At 38.9% G+C, this 18126-nt stretch overlaps 1 protein-coding gene across 1 annotated transcript in view; it reads right to left on the bottom strand.

The window, feature by feature from the left end:
* Positions 1-1329: 1329 nt before the first annotated feature.
* Positions 1330-18126, bottom strand: part of LOC121382053 (ras guanine nucleotide exchange factor K-like) — a 29485-nt gene continuing 12688 nt past the window's right edge. The window contains exon 2 of the mRNA XM_041511530.1: positions 1330-6375. Coding sequence (XP_041367464.1) covers positions 4165-6354 — 2190 coding nt within the window. The 5' untranslated portion in view covers positions 6355-6375 and the 3' untranslated portion in view covers positions 1330-4164. The remainder of the gene's footprint in view (positions 6376-18126) is intronic.

Raw genomic sequence — 18126 nt, 5'->3', positions numbered from 1 at the left:
ATTACAGCATATTTTTCACTGTTCGAGCCATTTTTGGTAACTGAAACCAGACATTACTTATATTTTGTTGTTTAGATTATCCATTGTTGTACAGCCATGTGTTTATAGTTGTCCTGGTGTTTGTAATACTGCAAAATGCATTTTTCATATTTCTAAAAACGCATGTGCCTATGAGAAGTAACGGTTATAGAAAGAATCTCTAGTCACTTTTAAGAGGGTTTCCCCCCATTTCACTGACACACACTCTTGTTAACAGGTTTTAGATTAACCAAAGTTAGTTGCCCGGTATGGGATTTTGAAACCTGTTGAGCTTGAAGCGTTCCAGTTAGTGTAGTTGTAGTAATCCTCATATCTCAGGTCACGTTTACGCAGGACGCAGAGCTTCTAGAGTATGGTAGCCCTACTCCCATGGCTTGTGATATTCAATGTTGGGCTAGTAAATAACTACTATTGCCATGTCCAACGGCTAGTGAAAAAAAGTTGTCAAATACTGCATTTAAGTTGATTTTGTAAATATGAATATCCTGCTCACAACCCCACCCCCACCCCCAATCTTAGTGTTTTTAATCTCCCTCTTTAGGTAACATGTCTGATTATTACTATTAGTAAAATTGTATTAAATAAAGTATGGCTAGTGATTTTTTAATTGTGACTAGTACATTTTTGTAAATCACTGATCCCATGGCTAGTGGATTTTGTAAATCACTGATCCCATGGCTAGTGGATTTTGTAAATCACTGATCCCATGGCTAGTGGATTTTGTAAATCACTGATCCCATGGCTAGTGGATTTTGTAAATCACTGATCCCATGGCTAGTGGATTTTGTAAATCACTGATCCCATGGCTAGTGGATTTTGTAAATCACTGATCCCATGGCTAGTGGATTTTGTAAATCACTGATCCCATGGCTAGTGGATTTTGTAAATCACTGATCCCATGGCTAGTGGATTTTGTAAACATTCTAGAAGCCCTGGTTTACGTCACCTGCCTGTCAATTAAAAGAGTTTTCACTCATAACAGCTGTACTGTGTACACGTACAGCTAGTTTTCACTCATAACAGCTGTACTGTGTACACGTACAGCTAGTTTTCACTCATAACAGCTGTACTGTGTACACGTACAGCTAGTTTTCACTCATAACAGCTGTACTATGTACACGTACAGCTAGTTTTCACTCATAACAGCTGTACTATGTACACGTACAGCTAGTTTTCACTCATAACAGATGTACTATGTACACGTACAGCTAGTTTTCACTCATGGCCTGAAACTGGTCTGTGACTTTATTCAAAATACAAATGATTTTCATTTTACAAAACAAACAAAGCTTGAATTCTTCATCATTGTTATTATGTTAATAATGGTTAAAATTTACTCCAACAACATTTAGAAATCATCTGTGATGAAGACATACATGTAGTACCATACTGGACATAATTTACTCCAACAACATTTAGAAATCATCTGTGATGAAGACATACATGTAGTACCATACTGGACATAATGTTAATACAGTTATAATACACATACATGTAGCAGCAGAAATTGACCAAAGTCTATAGACCCTTAATTAATTTTGTTGAGTATATTTACAGAATTCTCCACTCACACAACCGGCTTCCACCTCACACTACCAATAGTACAATATCTTGTCTTACACATTAGAATTTCAATAAATGATTGCTTAGGCTTATTTTGATGGTCATATGAATCTCAGACCTTCTTTGTACCCTATATCACTGTGTATTATTCGACTCACTGTATAGGTGAAACCTTCAATATCTGATACAAAATGGTTGGCATCATGCACAAATATTTACCTAGTTGAATTAGACACAAATATAGAGAATAACTGGTTAATGTCTCAAGATATCACATTTATCCTGCGAAAGGTTAGAATGGCAAAAGCTGCGAGTCTCTGCCGAGTGGCATTAACCATTGGACCTGTGCAGGATAAAGCCGATATGCTAAGACAGTAACCAATAATTTTATTTATTCTGCAATCTTACATAATATGGCAAATAAATAAATGAACGGTTTTTAATACGCAACTTTTATAATTTCAGGGCTCGAAGTTAATGATGGCACCGACGGCAATTGCCGGTTTGAGATATAAATTACCGTAGGTAGGAAGCATCACCGCTCCTCAATAATGGCAAACTGTATACATGTCCACACATTTTGATATCTTGTTGGCTACAATATCTCTACACCAAAATAAAATAGAACTTAAATAGCAACAAGTTTTTTGGGTTTTTTTCTTTAAAACAAAATTAAAAATTATTATTATTCAAATTATTTATTGTTATATTCTTGACATCACATCAGTTGTTTACGTTGTTGGGTTACAGGTCAACATTCCTTTGCTGGTCATAAGCAGGGTAAAAGCAGTTCTGTCCAAAAAAGCTACCGTAATTTTTTTGAGCAGTGACCAAAAATATAGAAATATATTTACTCATATCTTGCCAATATACACAGTGATTGCAGGATACTAGATATTTCAACTGATCGAACCAAATCTTTTGGTGACCCAATCAAAGTACAAATACTATTAAAATAATTATTAATAATTTAACATCACTGTAACAGAATACAAATATTGGTTGAATGTTATCCCCTAATGTGGGACATTTTTGTTGAGTCAAACATTTGAAATTAAATTCTATTTAACAACAACCCAAAGTTCTACAATCTGTTTTTCACTAATGTTTGCAACTGTTTTGACTGGTTTCAAAAGTGGTAATTCGGTTTACTATATAGCATTAAAAAAACATCCCGTTTAGTGAATGTCAGTGACAAGTGGTGATTCGGTTTACTATATAGCATTAAAAAAACACCCCGTTTAGTGAATATCAGTGACAAGTGGTGATTCGGTTTACTATATAGCATTAAAAAAAAAACCGTTTAGTGAATGTCAGTGACAAGTGGCAATTCGGTTTACTATATAGCATTAAAAAAAACCCCGTTTAGTGAATGTCAGTGATAAGTGGTAATTCGGTTTACTACAATGTATATAGCATTAAAAAAACACCCCGTTTAGTGAATGTCAGTGACAAGTGGTAATTCGGTTTACTATATAGCATTAAAAAAAAACCCCGTTTAGTGAATGTCAGTGACAAGTGGTAATTCGGTTTACTATATAGCATTAAAAAAACACCCCGTTTAGTGAATGTCAGTGACAAGTGGTTTGCCGAACGTACCCCAGGGCAGATTGAGTAACATCACTGTCTTCCCATCAATAATACATTTGTCCATAATCTTTCTTTAAAAACATATATATACCGTTTCCTATGTAACATACCTGCAGAATGCCATTTCAATAAGAGGTTTGTTAGTAGGAGTTTTAATTCTTTTTTACACGCCACAAATTTTTATTAATAAAAAATAAAAAATAAATGAAAAAGCAACAGAGTTGAAGCGACTGGCATGAATGAATCTGTGTGGCTACAGCAAACAACTGATTTTTAGCATTAACTGACGTAATAAGACAGAATCTACGAGACTGACATGTCCACCCAACCCACGGAGAATGAACCCTGTGTGTGCCAGGAGACTAGGTAAAAACTGCCACATCATACAGAGAGAGAACACACGAGGACAACACAGTACCACTAAAGCTAGGCTCAGACTACCAACTGTCATGAAGGAGTTGTCAATTTAACAGTTGCTCTTAATTTCCCCCACTCCTGACTTACAAATAGTGTGCTCAGATTAATAACTAATAGGTCATAGACGTTGTATATGATGGAAATCGAGTTGTAAGAGTATTCAGACTAGCAACAACCTGTGCTTATAAAACGTTTGAAAGTCTAGACTCAATCTATAATGACATCACGCACATAAACAATTTTACATAAACAATTTTGTATGGCATTGCCATGATGTTAAGTCTTTGGCTCTTATTAGCCTCGAGTCCAGATTCTAAATGTTTTATAAGCACGGGCAGTCGTAGAAGTCGAGAGATCAGCGAGTTGGCCAACTTTGTTGTGAAAGGTGATAGCCTGATCCTAGCGTACTGATGACAACATGTGACTACAGCACTGGGTTGTCCACAGAATATGCTCAGACTAGCATCCATACAAGTTGAGAGACGGGCAAGTTGGCCAACTATGGTGTGACAGTAGGTAGTGTGACCCTAGCATACCAACAATGACAGCACGTGACTATAACACTAGGTCGTCGAGAGAATCGGAGCAGGTCTTGGCGGGAGTCTGTATGAAGTGGATGAGCTCAGCGGGTTTGTCCGACTGGCTGATGATGGTGTCGTCAAGAATGGTCTCCTCGAGGAACACGCGGTGACCAGGCACTTCGAGCTGCATGATGCCCTCATCACCCAGGTCCTGTCTTATACACACCGTACCCACAACCGTTGTACGCCGGGCAACCGGGGCAATCACCTCACGTGGTTTGGGGCTCTCTGTATCTGCTATATTACTATTATTATTATTGGTTTTATTATTATTATTGTTGTTGTTTGTACTGTTGTTGTTGTTATTGTTATTGTTGTGGTTTTCTGGATGTTTGTTCTTATTGCTACAGGTATTGTTGGGTGAAAGTTCCACTGGACTTTCGATCTCTATTTCCAAGTTATTGACACCATCCGATCGAATGAATGCTTGCATCTTGTAATCGTCTATGCTGATACACACATTGCACTCTCCGTCTCGCGTAATCCGACTCATCTCTTCCCTCAGGTCATCGTCAATGTCTTTACACGACGAATAGAACTCTTTGGTGTCCATCTTCTCTGACAGCTTAAGAGAACTACTAGACATCACAGAATCCTCAATGATACATCTGTACTTCTCCAACATCATTGCCTTGTCATCATCGGCAAAAGTATTTGAGTGAAAATCTTTTGAAAGGTCCGATTTGTCACAGTGTCTCAAAAACTGATCCCGAAAGTACGCCATTTTGCTACCGTTTCCTGAGAATACAGATTCCATGGGTGGGAACTGTGCATGGTAGATGTATGGTTCACTGGGGGGACGAAAAGGGGAGTAGAGACTCCCTGTGTACATTGGCGGAGCTGCGAACCTGCTCCCCGGGTAGGTTTCTTGTGACGCGGAGTACTGTACAATGGGTAGTGTGGGAAGACTGGTACTCGGTACCGGGGGCACCGGGGGTGGGGGATAGAATGGAGGATTCATGGGTGGTCCAAGAGAGGAAGGTGTGCCGAACGGGACTGGGGGTCTGAAGTCCGAGTTGATGTTGAAGGGCATGTGGTGGTGATGAGGGTGGTGCGGGAATGAAGGCTGAGCGGGCATGGAGTAGCGACACGCGTCAGGGAGACTCATCCTGCACGACGGACTGGCTCCCATGTTCATGTTGTTAGTCTGAAAGTTGTACGGGCTGGGCAGGCCCGGTGGGGGCCACACATGTCTGGGGGGGCCGTATGCCATCCCATATTGCTCCGATGGAAACGGCCGCAGCGACTCCATGCCCAGTGGGGGTCTCAGCTGATCGGCCTGAAATGGACGTAAATGATTGTTCTGAAATTGTCTCAGCGATTCACTTTGCATATGGTGAAGAGGATCGGTTGGCATCGGCCGCAGCTGGTCTACACTGACGGGTGTGGGTGGAGCCTGACTGGTGGGTAGCGACCTCACTGTGTCCGACGACATGGGGCGCATGTCTGCGTGTGGCGATCTCGCCTGGTCCGCTGAGTGCGACCTCAGGACGTCGGCTTGCGGCGGAGACTGGTACGACGACCGGAGTGGGTCTGGAGGGGGAGGCACGGGCAGCTGTCGTAACGGATCGGGCTGGAAACCTGCGGGCAGTGGATCGACCCCCAGCAGCGGCCTGTGAGGGTCCGGCGTCAGATGCTGGTGGCTGTTGGTCGCGGAGCTGTTGCCCGGGATGTACGAAGGACTCGGTTGAGGCGGTCTGCAGTGCGAGCCGTCGACGCTGATCGGAGACAGTGGCGACGTGCTGTTCTGCACCGGGGTGGACACACACGCCGACGACGATGCTGCCGAGGGTGACTGACTGCTAGACGGGTGTCTGCTGCTGCTGGACGGCGGGACGCAGTCTCGAACCCGAGACGGCTTCTTGCGCAGGTACAGACACTTGCGGTAGATGCACGACTGTTTGAGGACGTCGCGACGCAGACAGAAGTGACACTTGTCGCAGTTCTCCTTCACCTGACACGGGCCGCACTGACCACACTTGCGGCGCCGCTTGAGCCGGAGTTTGCCGGCCGCACTGTCCTGGAGGCTGGCCCAGTCGGACTCGCTGTGGCCCGTCGGGCTGATGAGGTCGTCGTCGTCGTAGTCACCGTTGTCGTTGTGCTCTACGATGTACTCCTCGTCGTCATTCGCCTCGATCTTCATCGGCAGGTGATAGTTGTCCATCGTCCAAGCTAGCCCACTCACCTACAAACACAAGAAAATAACCAGGTGATAGTTGTCCATCGTCCAAGCTAGCCCACTCACCTACAAACACAAGAAAATAACCAGGTGATAGTTGTCCATCGTCCAAGCTAGCCCACTCACCTACAAACACAAGAAAATAAGTTATATGTCGACCAGGTTATAGTTCTCCATCAGGTGATAGTTCTCCATCGTCCAAGCTAGCACCACTCACCTACAAACACACAGGAAAATTTCGTGAGCGTTTCTCAGCACGAGTTTATCGATACAGTGAATTTACAGCTTAAAATCTGAGAAGGAAAAGATGGCTTTCTGTATCTACATGTACAAATGAGTTATTCTTTGTAGACATTTTGCTCAGTAAAACAATGAGCAAATAATCTATAAAGACTTAACCTGCAATTTAATCCTACTTTCGAGCATGCTTGTTAGTACCACCTCAACCAATTTCCGATTTAAAATAGTGCCCAAAATACTCCGGAGTTGGAATTTATGAGTTGTAAACTCTTGAGCCACCTACATCTTTTCAATTTAGAAGAAAAATAGTGATAAAATGCCTCTCTGAACTGTTTAAATGATAAAAATAAACCACATCGAAGACTGCAAAAATAGTGGGGAATTATTTTAATCCCATTTTGTGCTATTCCAGTAGGGAAAATTTCAATAAAGTATGAACTGCACCATTTTTCCCAGGAAGAAAAAAGTATTAAAAATAATCTCCCACCATTTTTGCAGTCTTCAATGGCATTTTTAAGATGTATGCTTTATTTTTATCATTTAAACGGAGTTTAGAGAAGCATTTTATCACCATTTTTCTTCTAAATTGAAAAGGTGCAGGTCGCTCGATTGGCCATTTTTTTCGGTGTTTAAAAATCATGAATTCCAGGCATTCAAGTCATAAACATAATGAATTTTAATTGGAGGTTTAGCCAAATTGTTATTATCTTCTTTTTTTCAAGATTCATTTGTTTTAATATTAGTAAAAAATGTGAATGTCATACATTAGTGCTGTCTATTTTGATGGAACTGGAACCTACTTCCTTACAAGTCAATCTAATTAAAATTAGCTCCACTATTATATGTGGATCTAACAGCAGCCCGTTGGAGCTCATGTCCAGCTGACCTTTCATTTGACCAATCAAAACCTTACTTGCAAAATCATGCCAGTGATTTGAAAAAAATTTGAAAACATTCGGGATTATGCCGAGGGTATACAAAATGATTCGGGTGAATTACGAAGTATGCCGGAAACTAATTGCAATATAAAATTTTATATAAAATTTGTTTCAAGATGAAAAAAAAAACCCGTGATGGTATAGCCATCAAATCTGTTTATACTAGTATACAATCCAAAGTTTATTACTGCACTTTTCTCCCTGTTTTTTCAATGTTGAAATAGACCAACAAGTTCACCTATTGCATAAATAGTCTCGCCCGATATTTTTAGAATGTGTATGCTCCCAAATAATGCTGTAAAAGGCGAAGTGTAATTGGACGATATGTAAATTGTTATTTATAGATGAAATGTCACCTGGACATGGCAGTCCATGCAATGCTGGCTAGACCCAGTAGAGCTAATTTTAATCAGATTGCTTACAAGTGCACCCAAACACAAACAAGTGGTGTGTCCGGGACGCCGAACGATCACAATCACTTTGACTGGTACCATGTTCTATCAATCATACCCCATTCCTCTAACGTTGGGCACAAAAACCAGTCTAGCAAGTGACCGTGATTGATCATACTTACCAATTGACAACTCAGAAATATCAATTTCCAAACATGTACACCCGAATGCAGCACAAGTACTATACAGGTACACATAATCTACAGGAAATTACACATACAACACTCAATCATGGTACATGTTCACGAATGTAATATGCATCGTATACTTTGATAATCAGAAATAGTGAACATGCACACGTATGTGTGTGAAGTTCTAGAACAATGAATATACCCTGTAGGCCTGTAGAAACCCAACATGATTTCAAATTATTTGGAGGTTTTTGTTGTGGGTTTTTTATTCCATAAAATAAAGATAAACATGTGGCTTGTGCCTTATGTGTTGGAAAGCTGCATACCCAGACCACCAACACATACTAACACTTTAAAACTACATTCCCTGGAATATTTTTATTTAAGCATATAGAACAGAAAATCCAATTACGTTTGGTGCATATATGATGCCGCACTCCGCATTGGTTTCACTATGCTGGCTTATCCAGGTCAAAAACAAAGCCATGATTTTGAAAGTGGAACACTTTTGATGGGCTCGTACCGATTTCGGTTTTCATTGGCTTATCACAAGTATAGAATTCCCCAACAAGAGATCACGTGAGATTTCGAGATTGAGGGGTCATCTCATATCTCTAAAACATATTTATATCCATAGAGGTATGGTACAACGCCTTTCCAGGAGTCGGTAAGTGGTAAATTTGCCTTGAAATTTTGACAGTGGCCAGCTGTTGGCATACGCGTTACATGTAAGGGGGTGTTACTAATTACGTAACGCTCTAGGGGTAGAGGAAGAGGGTACTGTGTTCGATTTACATAACATTTTTCAAGACTATATGTTATTTTTATTCATTACTTAGACCTAAAAAGGTGTTTTTTGGAAATGCGCGGTCAGTCTAGGATCGATCCCCATTGGCGGGTATACAAAAAGATCATGGTATGTGATATCCTGTCTGTGGGATGGTACATATAAACAATCCCTTACTAAAAAAAAAATGTAGCGGGTTTCCAAGGCGCGTGTGCAGGGATTTCAGCGGGGTTGGGGTTATAGACTGTTAAGTGAAGTTTATATGGGGCCATGCTCCCCCAAAAAATACATTTCAATTTTTTTTAAGCTTGGGCAAGTAAGGGTTTCAACCTCCAATACCCTCCCCCTGCACATGCACCCGATTCCTCTCTAAAATTATATGTCAAAATTACCAAATGTTAGACATCCAACAGCAGATGGAAGGTAGGATAGGATATGTTTTATTTAATGATGCACTCAACACATTTTATTTACGGTTATTAAATCAATATGCTTTATCTTTGATGTCGTTAACCCCCCCCCCAAATTTACCTTTTCCAAACAAAATAATATTTATTTGAATTTCTCGATTTTAACATGTAAAATTAAGAAGTGAAAACATTCATTGTCTACTTTAGTATATTTTATTTTAAAAATATATACATGATTAATGTGTTACTAGTAGTATACGAACTAAACTTTGAAAGTTCTACTAACACTTTATAAAATATCAATTCTGAAATAGGAAGGTACAACTGTTGATAATACGTTGTCAAGATCAAACCAGTTTTAACTAGACTCTAGTAAGGTATCCTCAACCGAACGTTCTTTGTACAGTGCAAGATTTCTCTTTTAATATTTTGAGACAAACCCTACAATTTGAAATCGGCAAACGCACATGTTAACTGAAACTGACTACAGGCTGTCATTTGTGCTTTGCCGAGCTATGGTGGCACAGTCGACGAATCAAGTGTATACGTTTGACGATATCCGTTCATAGCGAACACACACACGACTTTTTAAAAAGTGCATTTGAGCTTGTATTTCATATTTGTACATGTAACTTTAACAAATAAAAAAAGCATAATTTTAGAGTTAAAAATTTTTTTTTTATTATTCCTGCTAACTGGAGGCAGTCATTTTCTTTTGTTTTCAAGGTGTTCAGTACTCTAACTTGGGGCGAAGTGATGTCAGCTCCAACCAACTCCTGTATGCACAGCGTAAACAAAAGCAGTAATTTTACGACAAAGCGATTCGCTTTGATCAACATAAATCAACATAAATGACTTGATAATATAATAAAGTATTTAACTAAATGACCGGCCTCGGTGGCGTCGTGGCAGGCCATCGGTCTACAGGCTGGTAGGTACTGGGTTCGGATCCCAGTCGAGGCATGGGATTTTTAATCCAGATACCGACTCCAAACCCTGAGTGAGTGCTCCGCAAGGCTCAATGGGTAGGTGTAAACCACTTGCACCGACCAGTGATCCATAACTGGTTCAACAAAGGCCATGGTTTGTGCTATCCTGCCTGTGGGAAGCGCAAATAAAAGATCCCTTGCTGCCTGTCGTAAAGAAGAGTAGCCTATGTGGCGACAGCGGGTTTCCTCTAAAAACAGTGTCAGAATGACCATATGTTTGACGTCCAATAGCCGATGATAAGATTAAAAATCAATGTGCTCTAGTGGCGTCGTTAAATAAAACAAACTTTACTTTTTTTTTATTTAACTAAATATATTTAAATTTGCATTAAAGGGACAGTCAACTTAAACAAGAGCCTTATATGTTAGAAAGATGCATACCCGGACCACCAACACAAACATATACTGACACTTTAACAAATGAAAAACGCGTAATTTTAGAGTTCATAAAAAAAAAAGAGATTATTCTTGCTAACTGGGGGACATCCATTTTGTTTTGTTTTTGTGGCGTCCGGTGCTACAGCTTGGGGCGAAGTGACGTCAGCTCCGACCAACTCCTATATGCACAGTGTAAACAAATGCTCTAATTTACAAGGCACTTCGCTTTCATCAACCAGACTTGTAAAACATAAATGACTTGATAGTATAATAAACTATTTAACTAAATATATTTCAATTTGCATCAATAGAATGAAATGGGGTTATAGTATTTTTCTCTTTTAAAAAAATCCAAAGAAAAAAAGCATATTATTAGGCCTATTGGTAGGGTACGTTCAAAAAAAAACGACCACTCATGATACTCTAGTGATAATTTTTTTTTTTTTGAGACCACGTAATTCATCAGTTTTGTGATTTTAGATGGGAAAGTCTACTTAATCAAGGGTTTTACAGAATTATTTACAGTAATAAAGCAGGACAGCTGATAATGTCTGTGCAGTTATCACACAATACCCTGTGATTTTAAGGGTCTGTGTCTAGACACATTGACTGGGGACTGTCTAAATATACACCTGCCAATCAGGAACCACAGGCACAGGCCATGGAAAGAAAAGACCAATTAACTAAGAAACACTCTGATTACTATTTCAGCATGTGGGTTACTTCATGGACAAATCATAATAGTTATTTCGACACTTTGACAATGATGGTTTATTTTGTATTAAAAAATAATATATACTTATTGCTGGCTTACTGGGATAGATATTATTACACAACATTGCAATGCATCCACAAAAATCAGGTACATTTTGGTTCTTCAGTTCTATGACTAATTCCTGACATGACACGTTAAATATTACGTAACCACTGGCTCGCCAGAGTGCGTATTCACTGGCATGGTACAAAATGGCTGCATAATAATATAATAGCTGTCACATTTAACCGTTTTATTAATTAAGTACATGTATATGATTTTATTAGTTGATATTAAGGAATATATCATTGAATATGCACACCAGTCCAAAAGCCTTGCGCGAGAGCACCCCTTTAACGGAACGAAATGAGGTTATAGTGTTTTTCTCTGTTAAATAATCCAAAGGACAAAATGTACACTATTAGGCCTATTGATATGCCACGTTGGTGCAAAAACGACAATACCCAAGTGATCATTTTCTTTTCTTTGGGACTTCATAATTGGTCAGTTCTGTGATTTTAGATGGGAAAGTCTACTTAATCAATAGTTTTACAGAATTATTTACAGTAATAAACCATATCCATTATCATTTAAGGGGCAACAGGTTATTCCACAATACCGGTATGTATTTTTGTGTCTAGACAGCTGTAATTAATTGGCTTGTCTGGTTACCTATCAAATATACACCTGCCAATCAGGAATCACAGGTAGAGGCAACTAACAGAATAGGCCATTTAACTAAAAAAAAACACTCCTTGTGTCATTTCAGTACATAGGTTAATGCATGGACAAAACATGGTACAATTATTTTGACTTGTTGTGTAGCCACTTTGACAATGGTGGTTTACTTTGTATTGAAAAATAATATGTACTTATTGCTAGCTTACTGGGATGTATATTATTACAGAACATTGCAATGTATGCCTATTTTATCATCCCGCAAAAACCAGGTAGATTTGTTTCTCTAGTTCTAAGACTCATTCCTGATGTTATGCATTAAGTATTACGTAACCACTGGCTCGCCAGAGGGCATTTTCACTGGAATGGAACAAAATGGCTGCGCCAGTTATATATAATAGCTGTCACATTTAACAGTTTTATTCATTAAATATGTTGATATTAAGCAATACTGTTGAAAATGCATACCAGGCTGGTAGGTACTGGGTTCGGATCCCAGTCGAGGCATGGGATTTTTAATCCAGATACCGACTCCAAACCCTGAGTGAGTGCTCCGCAAGGCTCAATGGGTAGGTGTAAACCACTTGCACTGACCAGTGATCCATAACTGGTTCAACAAAGGCCATGGTTTATGCTATCCTGCCTGTGGGAAGCGCAAATAAAAGATCCTTTGCTGCCTGTCATAAAAGAGTAGCCTATGTGGCGACAGCAGGTTTCCTCTAAAAACAAAGAGTGTCAGAATGACCATATGTTTGACATCTAATAGCCGATGATAAGATAAAAAATCAACGTGCTCTAGTGGTGTCGTTAAATAAAACAAACTTTACTTTTTTTGTGTTCTTCTATTTATGTTAATGTTTGTCTGTGGTACGACATGGTACACACTGTCCTAACTTTTAGGAAAGAGCAGACACAAGATTCTTTGAAACAAAAGTTCTTGGAACATATAGCCTACATGTATGTGGTGGCAGCTCTCGTCTCTGCACCCTCCTCTCCCCTCCTGTGTCCCTTCCTCTATCCCGTCTCTCCACCCTCCTCTCTCCCCTCCTGTGTCTTTTTCTCTCTCCCCTCCTGTGTCCTTTTCTCTCTCCCCTCCTGTGTCCCCTTCTCTCTCCCTCCTGTGTCCCTTTCTCTCTCCCATCTCTCCACCCTCTCTCCCCTCCTGTGTCCCTTTCTCTCTCCTCCTGTGTCCCTCCCTTTCTCCTCTTCTGCGTCCCTTTCTCTCTCCCCTCCTGCGTCCCTTTCTCTCTCCCCTCCTGTGTCCCTTTCTCTCCCTTCCTGCATTCCTTTCTCTCTCTCCTGTCTCTCCACCCTCCTCTCCCCTCCTGTGGCCCTTTCTCTCCCCTCTTGAGTCCCTTTCTCTCTCTCCTGTCTATCCATCATCCTCTCTCACCTCATGCGTCCCTTTCTCTCTCCCCTCCCTTCCCCGTTGCTTTCTCGCTCCCTCTCCCTACCAAGTTCCGATATAATCATATACATGTATATATATGTCAGACACCAAATAGCTTTAGCTTAAAATGTGCTGAAGTTTTGTAAAATAAATATTCCATATCTTTGATACACATGTATGTACATGTGTACAATGTGTATATGTTAGACACCTGCAGCGAACAGTTTAAATGTGTTGGAGTGTCTTCAAACAAACATTCCTTTCCTTTACTTGAATATTTACTGAGAATGTTATCAGCTGCTTTATTACACCACAGGCTTGTAAACTCGTTTCCCCTTACTCATCGGGTTACACGCGTTGGTGGTCTCCTGTGATGTTCAAACAGAAATCAACCCAAGAAACGCACACTAATGCCTGTACCAAACAATCACATGTATGGCAGTCTGTTTGACTTGCATGTAGTTTTAGTCACTATAACAGGGCTAGCATTGGCTGAGCAGAAAAATGTCGTCAAATTATCTAATAAACTATACAAAAAATGTAGAATCTTAGTTAATTTCGAACAAAATATCAATTATTACATGAATTTATTTTGCCAATTATTCTTAAAATAAAATTTGCCAATTGTTCTTAAAATTCGCAATTGGCAAATTTGGTGAGTGCCAGAGCTAGACCTCATTAATATGCAAATACTGAACAGCACTGAAAATGCACCGTGGCAGTCGTACAAACTAAACTATTGTATGATTAACAAACATGTTTTTTGTGGGTTTTCAATAAGTTACAGGCCTCTGATACTTGCGAGAGCGATGGTTTCGTTCGTGCGTCGTTCTTGTAAGTAAAGTTTAGCGTAACCCATTTTTCATTCATAATGGGTTACCTAAAAACGAATGGGTTACCTAAAAACTAATGGGTTACCTAAAAATGAATGGGTTACCTAAAAACGAATGGGTTACTTGAATTTGTTTTTGCATAATCCATAAAAAAATATATATATCAACATTGCAAGTTATAAAGTTCTATCAAAAACTAATATCAAAAGGGAAAATGGGGCGGAAGATAGCCCAGTGGCAAAGCTCTTGTTTGATGCACGGTCGGGTTTGGAATCAATCTCCGTCAGTGAGCCCATTGGGTTATTTCCCATTTCAGCCAGAGCACCATGACTGGTATAACAAAGGCTGTGGTATGTGCGATCATGTCTGTGGGATGGTGCACATAAAAAGATCCCTTGCTACTAATGAAAAAATGTAGCAGGTTTTCTCTCTAAGACTATGTCAAAATTACCAAATGTTTGACATCCAACAGCCATTGATTAATAAATCAATGTGCTCTAACAGTGTCATTAAACAAAACAAACTTCAACTTGAACTTGTTGTTATTTTTGACAAGTTCATCTATGTAAAAAAAATATTTCAGTACTCTACAGTACATGTAATGTTACGCTAACACACCAACTGTGTTACGCCAACACACCGACTGTGTTACGCCAACACACCGACTGTTTTACGCCAACACACCGACTGTGTTACGCCAACACACCTACTGTGTTACGCCAACACACCGACTGTGTTACGCCAACACACCGACTGTGTTACGCCAACACACTGACTGTTTTACGCCAACACACTGACTGTGTTACGCCAACACACTGTGTTACACCAAGACACTGACTGTTACGCCAACACACTGACTGTGTTACGTTAACACAATGACTATTACGCTAACATACTGTGCTGACAGTAACATTGCAAGTTACAAAGTTCTGTTAAACACTAATATCAAAAGGGAACATGTACATAAACTGTACTGCACTACATGTATATTTCCCCAACTAAACGATGACTCAACTGTGTGTATCTTCCTCATAACATACATGTACGTACCTTGATGGCGTAAACAAGAGACTTCAGGGGACTACACACATGCATGTATAGTTGTTTGAGTGTGCTCATAATTTCTGGTTCAGTGAGCTTACGAGTTGAAATAACATTCAAAAGTCAACTCAGAAAAACACAACAAATACCTGAATGACTTCACCTTTGAATTTACAGGAAAAATGGCACTGAAACTGATTTAATGATAAAAATAAAGTAAACATTTTAAATAAGCCATTGAAAACAATCGATTGTTTCAAAACTCAGGGGCCTAGCTTGGGATTTTCAGGTAGTATGCAGCATTCTTTGTAATCTCAGGAAACTAGGCCTCTAAAAGTGGATGGAGATTATTTTTAGTACCAGTAAGGCACATGATACACTCGTCAGTTTGATGGAAAACCATAGATATTAATGATATGTTAACAGGTATGATTCAATTCTAATTAAGCGAAATTTATGCAACAGGATGGATGAACAGTTTGTTTTAGACAACTAGTGATGTTATTGTATCCATGGGAGAAGGTGCTGTCTGATAAATGAAGTCATTGTTCTTTATTAGAAAGGGGACTTTTGTTTAGCATGGGTACTCTGGTGACACATTTATATTGGTAGAGAAACCAGGAGAAATAACGTGCATTCCGAACACACAGAGATTTTTAAAAAGTGGAATTAAGTCAACTTCGTGCATTTTATATGATGATTTGTATATAAAACCTGTCAGGGTTTGGGTTTGTTTTCATGTAAATACAAAGAAAACAAATATCGAATAGGAAATAAACGTAACATTTGCAAAAAACTTTGGGTCTAAATAATTGAACAGGATAATAGTACTTTATTTTTCACACAAAATGTCAACAAATGCAACGATTAGTCACCAGGGCTTCTAGATTATGGTAGCCCCAACACCCATGGCTAGTGATACTCAAAGTTGGGCAAGTGAATAACTACTATTACCATGCCCGACAGCTAGTGAAAAAAAGAAAAAAAAAGTAAAATGTTGCAGTTAAAGTCTATTTGTAAATATGAATATCCTGACCCCAACCCCAACCCCCAATGTTAGTGTTTTTCATCTCTATCTCCCTCTTTAGGCAACATATCTGATTATAACTATTATTTAGTAAAATTATATAATTAACTTAATGTAAAGTAGAGCAAGTTAATTTTTAATCGTGGCTAGTAAATTTTAAAGATCACTGATCCCATGGATAGTGGATTTTTTTCAAATCCTAGAAGCCCTGGTTGCAATCAGTCACGTGAGCCAGAAGTCAGGCATTTGTATTACCTTTGAGGCAATGGACATCTGAAAACATTTGGAAGGTGATAGTTGTCCACACGGTTGTTAATCTCTATTGTGTTATAATTTAGAAAAAGACCAGGCCCAAGCTCACAAATAACTGAAGCAGTCTTGACACTTGATTATTCTTGCTGTTCAATATAGACGCCAGCACATTGTCACTGTGCATTAATTTTATCAGTTTAGACATTGCTGACAACTGGAAAGGAGGGACATAAACTTCACAATATTTACCAAAAACTAATCATTTTGAATGTTGGTAATGTTTTTGCTGTTGTTGGTAATGTTTTTGTTGTTTGTTTTTTTTGTTTTTTTAAAATAAATATTTATTGTCCCAGATCATATAGCAGTGTCAGGGTTAATGTTGGTAATGCTAGTACTTCAGTATTAGGACCACCCCACTATTAAGACCAATTTTAAGCAGTCCTGTCGATGGTTGCAATAGCAGAGTTTCACTGTATATATATAAAATATTTCAACCAATTGAGTCGTTAAAATAATAAAATTTAAATGGTGTAGCCAAATAATTTAGGTTTTTTATATTATTTTTTATTAAGATTTATTTGTTTTATTATTGGTAACACCTTACTCCCCCCCCCCCCCCCCATCTCCAACAAACCCCTCCCACCAAAAAAAACCTGAATTTGTAAGTGACATACATTAATGACCTAGATGTCCTTACAAGTGCATGGCCCTATACCCAAATGCAAACAACTTGTTCAAGTTTACGATGATACAACTCTGAAACACCAACTGTTAAGCACACCCAAACACATCACTCTTCCCGAGTGTTGCATGCTTCTTGCCTGAACCGTACTTGAATATGGGCACATTAAAGTGGTTTACGAATTAGATATCTGGCCAAGTACACCAAAATAATTTCACTGGTGAGGTCAGAGGTTGTGCTCAAGGTAGACACATCTGAAATATAGCTATTTATAATTGTTAACATTCCAGTATGTATACACTGTAAATCACAAAAATATTATTAGCAATTTTTAAATTTAGAGAAATCCAAATAACTGACATATTAGCGACACAGAACTTTTGCGAGATCATATGAGAAACTAAAAAACGAATAAACTTAATTTGTAGAAAAATTTTGACGGTTCTTGACAATTATGCAGCTTACAGACATCTTGAATTTAGTCGAAAACTGCAGTAATGTGCATGCTAACTAACAAGTATTGTTTGTTATTCTTTTGTTTTAATCATTGTTGTGCCTTCAATTAATCACAGGTAAAACTGCACAAATGCTTTTTGGAACAATCTGTGGTATACGTCTCTAAATTTAGCATCATGTAATACAGTGTGTTAGCGTCTTGTACGGCCTCGCTAAATTCATTAACTTTTACCTTTGCTAACATTTCCTGATTGACAGTGTTTACATTTTATTTATAAATTTAGGAAAGATTTCTGAACGTTCCAGCATGTATGCTAAT

The sequence above is a fragment of the Gigantopelta aegis genome, chromosome 9 (genome assembly GCF_016097555.1).
Source record: "Gigantopelta aegis isolate Gae_Host chromosome 9, Gae_host_genome, whole genome shotgun sequence".
Taxonomy (NCBI): domain Eukaryota; kingdom Metazoa; phylum Mollusca; class Gastropoda; order Neomphalida; family Peltospiridae; genus Gigantopelta; species Gigantopelta aegis.
This window is presented reverse-complemented; position numbering and strand designations above follow the sequence as displayed.